Consider the following 7,527-nt stretch of genomic DNA (forward strand, 5'->3'; position numbering starts at 1 on the left):
ACATTCATGGATGTAAAACGATGTCCATCAGAACTAGTAAACAAAAGGTAACATCCTTTTGCAAGTAAAATACATGTGTTACATAAATCTGTAAAGGGGAGGGATAACGAGAGATAACGAACAGAAGACAATCTCGTGATCCCGATTTAATCTACTACCAACTGGTGGACGGCTGATATCAAAATCGTGCTACATTTTGATTCATTCAAAGTTCTGTCTGTATGCAAATTAAATGATAACACTGCAGATATATATTCTCATTCCGATTATGTATGTAATATATGACTGATGAAAATGAACTGGATTCATTCCAGGTTTTAGACATTCAAAATGGCGACCAATGACAGCGATAATGGAGAACGTATTGAGGTGAGTCATATTTATAATATTTCAAACTGTCCCTATTTTCGTTATTGTGCTTATTATCAAAATATGAAGCTCTAGAGCACGTGTAGTTAGTGATATATTTTTAATCATGGGGATCTGGGTTAGAATAGGCCCTATAGGTACCCCTTGCTTGTTGCTAAAGGTGACTGCAAGGGGTGGTCCTGAGGGGTGTTGTTAAATCGCGGAACGAAAAACGGAACGGTGCAATAATGTTTTGAGGAGGTCAGCATTTTGCAAAATAAAAGGTTTATGAATAAGGGAAGCAGAAATTACAGAGAGAACGGTAAGTATCCTCAGACTCCATCGTTTCATATACTTCATACTAATGCATATTTATCTTAAAATCATTAACTTACCATGAAAAATATAAAGAAAAAGAAAAAAAATCATACTGAAAGACTTGAAATTTCAAATTTTATATCCAATTTGTCATAAAATTTGTCATTTCAACAAGATTTTATCTATTTTAATTCTTCTGTACAATGAAAATGTGTGATTTTCTGATGTTAACATAAACTTCCGTTTTTTATGTCTGACATCTTTAAAAATGTGGCAGCATACACATTTTCTATGGTTATTGTTTAAATTTAACTATATTGAATGGAAATTAATACAGTTTTTAGACTTTTAACCATTATTATTGATAAGTCACATGAGGATCGATCGACCTTAACGATGTGTTTAAAGGTTTGCCTCGTTTAGAATGAGTTGATGATTTACTGACACCCTGCGTTAACAACGTTTTTGCACCGAGGAACCGCCGCGGTGGCCGAGAGGTGAGAGCGTTCGCCCCGTATCCGGAAGGTCGGGGTTTGAATCCCGGCCGCGACAGACCAAAGTCGTAAAAAACAGGTAGTGACAGTTCCATCACCAAACGCTCGGCATCAGGTGTGAATGTCACGGGTCCCCGGAGATGACCTTAAAAACGGAAGCCCCGCGTCACAGTACGTGTGACACGCTGAAGAACCCTCCCTGCTCAAAGGCCGTAAGCGCCGAGCATAGGCCTAAATTTGAAGCCCTTCACCGGTCTGGGTGACGTCTCCATATGCGTGTAAAATTCTCGAGCGAGACGTTAAGTACGATACAATCAATCAATCAATGCACCGAGGAGGGGGGGGATATAAAGTATCATGCGTGTTCTTTCCATTCTCTATCCATAGGTGTCGCTGCTCGCTAACACATCTGTCAATGCCGACATTTCAAAACGCTTTGTAAAGTCTTATACATACGTTTAACTTCGCTTAATTAATTTATGATGCAGAATTTTAAGACAAAATTGTTTACCGCTTGTAAAGAAATTCCCCAAAATTTTGATTTAGCAACACCCGGTCCTAAGGCCCATCGTGTCACAACAGGTGCCTCGCGATAAAGATCCCTCCCTGTTCAAAGGCCGATTGATTGTTTAATTGATTGAATATTGTTTTACGTCCCTCTCGAGAATTTTTCACTCAAATGGAGATCACTGCCGGTGAAGGGCTACACAATTTACTTAGGCCTATGCTCGGCGCTTACGGCCTTTGAGCAGGGAGAGATCCTTATCGTGCTATACCTGGACCTCGGTTTTAGCGGTCTCATCCGAATGACCGCCCCATTTAGTCGCCTCTTACAAGCAAGGGGTACTGAGGACCTATCCTAACCCGGATCCTCACGCCAAGCATTGGACAAAAGTTTGAAGCTGTTCTCCGGCAATGGTAGAGTCTCAATATGAGTGAAAAATTCTCGAGAGGGATACAATCAATCTAATCATGACCTTGAAGTGTGAAAAAAGGCAATAAAGAAACCGCCAAATGAAGATATTTACATGTCCCATGAAAGGTGAAGATAACGATTAATTGTATATTGTTTAACGTCCCTCTCGAGAATTTTTCTTTCGTATGGAGACGTCACCATTGCCAGCGAAGGGTTACAAAATGTAAGCCTAAGGTCAGCGCTTACGGTCTTTGATCAGAGAGGGATCTTTATCGTGCCACACCTGCTGTGACATGAATGACCCCCCCCCCCCCCCCCCCCCCATGTAGTTGCCTCTTACGACAACCTAGGGGTACTGAGGACCTATTCTAACCCAGATCCCCACGGGACGTGAAGATAACGAACATTGATCAATCTCAGAACTCCTATAAGGAATACAAATTATAAAGAGGTGTGATCAGGTGCCTAGAAGGAGTAAGTATCCCCTGTCGACCGGTCACACTCTATAACCTGACCAGGTAAACTGAGTTATCCGTAGTCAAAATCAAGAACGGCCTAAGAATAGGCATGAAATACGTCAGACAGCATTGGACCCAATATAGGTTGTATTGGCAAACTAGATTGTTATATTTGCGAAATGCGGACTTTAAACGAGACTGATGAAACCCCTGCAACATCAACTTGTTTGTGGGTAGCCTGCCTCGTATATATAGATAGATTGTATATTGTTTAACGTCTCTCTCGAAAAATTTTCACTCATATGGAGACGTCACAAAGACCGGTGAAGGACTTCAAATTTAGGCCTTTGCTGGGCGCTTATGGCCATTGAGCAGTGAGGGTTCTTTAGCGTGCCATACCTACTGTGACACGGGACATCCGTTTTTAAGGTAATTTCCTTATGCCGAGAGTTTGGCGATGGATCCTCATGAAATCCAAACAGAAATAGCTACAAAACCAAATATTTCAAATGCTTCCGTGGACATAAAAGATCACGAGAACATAGGCGATATTATGGCTTTGTCTAATGAAAAAGCACTTGCAAATATGGGCATAGTTTAAGTCGACAGCAATGGCGATATTCAACGATGAATAGAATGCGTAGGCATACAGTTCCAAGAAATGGTGGTCACTTATATTTCACCGATTCACTCCCTGTTTTTAAGACTTAGGTCTGTCGCGGCCGAGATTCGAACTCCGGCCTTCCGCATGCGGGGCGAACGCTCTAACCTCTTGGCCACCGTGGCAGTAAGATAGATACTGGATTTACATAATATTAAGGCTATTAGTTTTAATATTTTATTTCTGGTACAGGAAATAGAAAATGGGTCTTCAATGGAATCTTCTGAGACTTTAACGGTATCTCTTTTGTAGACGTTGGAGCATTCTGTTGAAACTTTGACTGGTGCACAATTCGTAGTGGAGGGTAATAATTCCTGGGCCCAAGAACAAGACACAGATCTTACCAACGAGAACTTCAGTGACTGCAGATTCCACAGCGACAAGAAACTGGACATGTTCTGTAAAACTTGTGACGAACCGATATGTGAAAGATGTGCGTATTTAAACCATAAAGATAAGCACAAGGTTGTGGATCTGATCGAGGTCATCGCAGAACGAATAGTTCAAACAATAGTCAACAAAGATATTTTGATGCATCAGATTTTGCCAGTTTATGAGGAGGAAACTAAAAGGATGAGGTCTGATTATAGGGATGTCAGGGGGAAATACTCGGCAGTAAGGGATATCATAAAAGCCACGGCTGCGCGGTGGCATCGCGAGATCGATGAAGTCGTGCACCATATTCTACAGGACTTACATGAGATGGAGAATGAATACATGCAACGCTTCGATGAAGAAAAGAAAAAGGTAGATGAAATCTCAGATGAAATACAATCAATGATAAATAAAAGCACAGACCTTTTACGCAATCCATTAGAACTTAATGAAGAGAACATGCCAAAGGTTGAAAAATTTAAGATGTTCCCAAAGATTTCTCTTTTTCATCCGCCATCGTTTTCTGAGGGAAAGTTGCAGAATATGACGGATCGTGTTAGTATTGACAACAGAATAGTTTATAGCCCGAGCTATCAACTACCTCTAAGAGCTGCATACGACAAGTCTTGCCTTTGCTTGGCGGAATTGAAACGCCTGAGGGAGAAAATAAGTGATCCTCATGAAATTCAAACAGGAATAGCTTCAAGACCAAATATTTCAAATTCGTCCGTGGATCATGGGAACATAAGCGATATTATGGCTTTGTCTTCTGACAAAGCTCTTCTTGCAAATATGGGCAAAGTTTTACAAGTCGACAACAATGGCAATATTCAACGTTCAGAAGACTGTGCAGGCATACAGTTCCTAACTCTAGGAAATGGTGGTCACTTATATTTCACTGTTTCAACCGGAAAGAAAATAGGTAAAGTTGACTTCCGGATAAATGATACAAGTACATGCACTACCAATCCATTACTGGTGGACGAAGAGTGGACTCCATTTGGTATAGCGGTCACCAAAGATGGGAATATCTTAGTCTGTTGCCAAAACCAAACTCATGGCAAGGTCGTCAAATTCAATGAAAATTTGGAAAAGTTAGCCGAATTTGAAAGCGCTTGCCAATCGGAGCCACATTTTGAAAAACCAAAAATGGTAGTTGAAAATAGAAACGGTGACATTTGTGTCACGGATATGGCGGCTAAACCATCTGTCGTCATCCTGAAAGAAGATGGAACTCTTAGGAAAAGATATCAACCAGACATCCCATCGAATTCATTCACAGAGATTTTCACAACACGTCGCCCCTTTTCTCCTGGAGGAATTTGTACAGATAGAATGGGTCACATCCTTATTTCTGATACCCCTCACAGGGTCATTCATATTCTGGATCAGTGGGGGGAATTTCTGCAGCTCCTTCTTAGAAACTCTCTTGAAGATCCACGTGCATTGTCAGTTGACACAGCCGGTCAATTGTGGATTGTAGAAAGACAGAAGAACCTGAAGGTCGTTCAATATCTTCATGGATGCCCTTGATTGTTTGCAAATAAAGATTAGCATTTGGAATGCCATCTCAGATGTATCCTATATATTGCATAACCGTTGTCCGTTATTGCTTGCAAATTTGCAAAACTTTACCTTTATAAATGCACTGGGAGGAGGGGGCTCTTAGTTCCTTGAAATATGCACAGACCGCTTCGAACGAAGAGATTCCGATGCCCGAACTGCCATCTTGCCATCTTTCTAATTCTGGATTAATTAGGATTTCGTGTCTTATGAGGAATCATCTTCCGACTCCAAGACTTCTCTCTTCACATGAGTGCGACCGTTTTGGTGCTACTTGAAGAATAAGGACAAATAAAATGGCATTGGATATCTTTAAATATCGATTTATATTCATGTTTTATGTGCCTCTATTTACACTTTCAGTTCTGAGATTTTGTCATTCATCGATCGAATAAAACTCAGTAAAGTTTAGGTTGTAAAAGCAACAAGAACTATTTTGAATAACCTCAGGTTTAAGAGGTGATCACTTGCCGTTGTTTGCTTATTAAAAAATGCTTTAATAATAATGACATCCAAAAGATTCTCAATATTTTGGTTGGGGAATTTTGAAAAATATAATTGTAATAAACTGCAATTTTTTTTTTTTCGTTCTTTAGTAAAATAAAAAGAAATGTATAATTATCCTTTCTCTATCGTAAAACAAATTTCCTGACCAGCAACAGAACGATAGATGCTCTCTATGCACGTAATGTCACGATTTGACATATTGTACCTCGCACCTGTGGATTGCACGACGTATTTCCAGTATTCAATATTCAGATAACATATCTTGATATGTACATGTCTCTTATCCATGTGTTTAGTTTTGTCACATGTTTTAAATTTAGATAAAATAGCGATGTGTATATCACCAATTAGATAAACTACTAACCCACAAATTTACTTCCGGTTAGATAAACTACTAACCCACAAAGGTACTTCCGGTTGATACATGCAAGTGAAACCTAATGGCGTAACCTTCCATGAAGTTGGTGTAGACAGAGAAAGAAATTAAAAAGTAATTAGTACGAGATAAATAGAACATCTACAATGTTTACATTGGAAAAGTGTATATATTCTCTTATTCTCTCTCGCTCATATTCTTTCTCACTCACATTTTCTCGCTAACATTTTCTCTTTATTAAATTCAACTCGTTGGATAAAGCAAATCCATACATGTCTTCTATTGGTTGCTTTATTTCATACCTAAAATAGAGGAGATACATTTCAATTTACGCAAAGGGTAAAATCAATTTGAAACCCTATTTTTTCTTTCCTTTAAATACAGTTCAACTACTATAGTATTGACGATTGCTAACGATGAACAGGTAAATTGTACCAATACTTGGTCAAGTCTTCTTTGTCTGTTCTTGTTACAGGTTAGATTGATTGTGTATTGTTTAATTTCCCTCTGGAGGATTTTTCACTCGTATGGAGACATCACCATTGCCAGTGAAGGGTGCAAACTTTAGGTTTATGCTCGGCACTTCCAGTTTTTGAGCAGGGAGGAATCTTTATCGTGCCACACCTGCTGTGACACAGGACCTCGGTTTTAGCGGTCTCATCCAAAGGACCGCCCCATCTAGTGTTACATGTTAGACAACGTGTTTATCATAGTAAAAGAACTATAATGGATTGTATTGATTTAATAACTACTAGTACTTACAAACCACATGCAAATGTAAAACCCACCTCCATAAATTGTTTGTTTCCTTGTTGTTTTTGTTCTATGTGGGAACATTTCTCTCATATTGGTGACGTTACAAGTTGAAGTACGAGAGATAGTCACCCATGCACAGCACCAAATGTTGTAGAAAAGGTGAAGATAACAAAAAAGTAATTAATCCCAGAACTCCCTTAAAGAATACAAAAGAGTGGGGTAAACACGGACCCCTGGACACACCAGAGGTGGGGCCAGGTGAAATGATGGCTCTTCGTCATGCCAACGCTTGCCCTGTCGTGGAACATCAGCTTTTAAGTTCTTACTTAGAGCCCTTGACCATCACTGCCTATTCTAAGCGTCTTACTTAAGGACCCTTGACTATCACTGTCTATTCTAAGCGTCTTAGATTAGTCATGGAAATGGTGAAGCGAATGTCTGGACGTATAAAAGATACGAGTTAAAACTTTTAAGATATACAGAAATGTACCTAAGAAAAGGTGATGTTGTTCATGATATGCTTTTGTCTTGTGGCACTAAGTATCAGAGATTGCTAATACGCCACGGACATTCACAAGTAGTATTTAGTTTAGATATCTAATCTCAGTATCTTAATGCAAACTACATGTATCATGATAGGCCAATCCAAAAACATGAGTTATCTTTTCTTGATCCGGAACGTTGTGCGCTTAGTTTAGTTTAAGACTTCCGGGTAGTATATTCAGAAGGGTCATTATCAACAGTGCAGAAGGGCG

General features: G+C 39.5%; 1 protein-coding gene across 2 annotated transcripts; it reads left to right on the forward strand.

Annotated features, from left to right (window-relative positions):
- Positions 1-218: 218 nt before the first annotated feature.
- Positions 219-6,829, forward strand: LOC125666023 (uncharacterized). Of its 2 annotated transcripts, XR_007366464.1 has the most exons (3): positions 219-369; positions 3,448-6,130; positions 6,492-6,829. XR_007366464.1 is itself a non-coding variant. In XM_048899098.1 (2 exons), exons 1-2 carry the CDS (start codon positions 331-333, stop codon positions 5,101-5,103), a joined length of 1,695 nt encoding a protein of 564 aa, XP_048755055.1. In that variant the 5' UTR covers positions 219-330; the 3' UTR covers positions 5,104-6,829. The 2 variants fall into 2 exon arrangements, 1 of the variants encoding a protein (XP_048755055.1); XM_048899098.1 differs by having other exon boundaries at positions 3,448-6,829.
- Positions 6,830-7,527: the final 698 nt, after the last annotated feature.

This window comes from Ostrea edulis, chromosome 10 (genome assembly GCF_947568905.1).
Source record: "Ostrea edulis chromosome 10, xbOstEdul1.1, whole genome shotgun sequence".
NCBI lineage: Eukaryota > Metazoa > Mollusca > Bivalvia > Ostreida > Ostreidae > Ostrea > Ostrea edulis.

What these genes read in the sequence shown, in the direction of transcription:
- LOC125666023 (XM_048899098.1), top strand. Translation starts at nt 331, where the DNA reads ATGGCGACCAATGACAGCGATAATGGAGAACGTATTGAG. An exon ending in ATAATGGAGAACGTATTGAG is followed by an intron (nt 370 to 3,447) that starts GTGAGTCATATT and finishes TCTCTTTTGTAG; the next exon opens with ACGTTGGAGCATTCTGTTGA.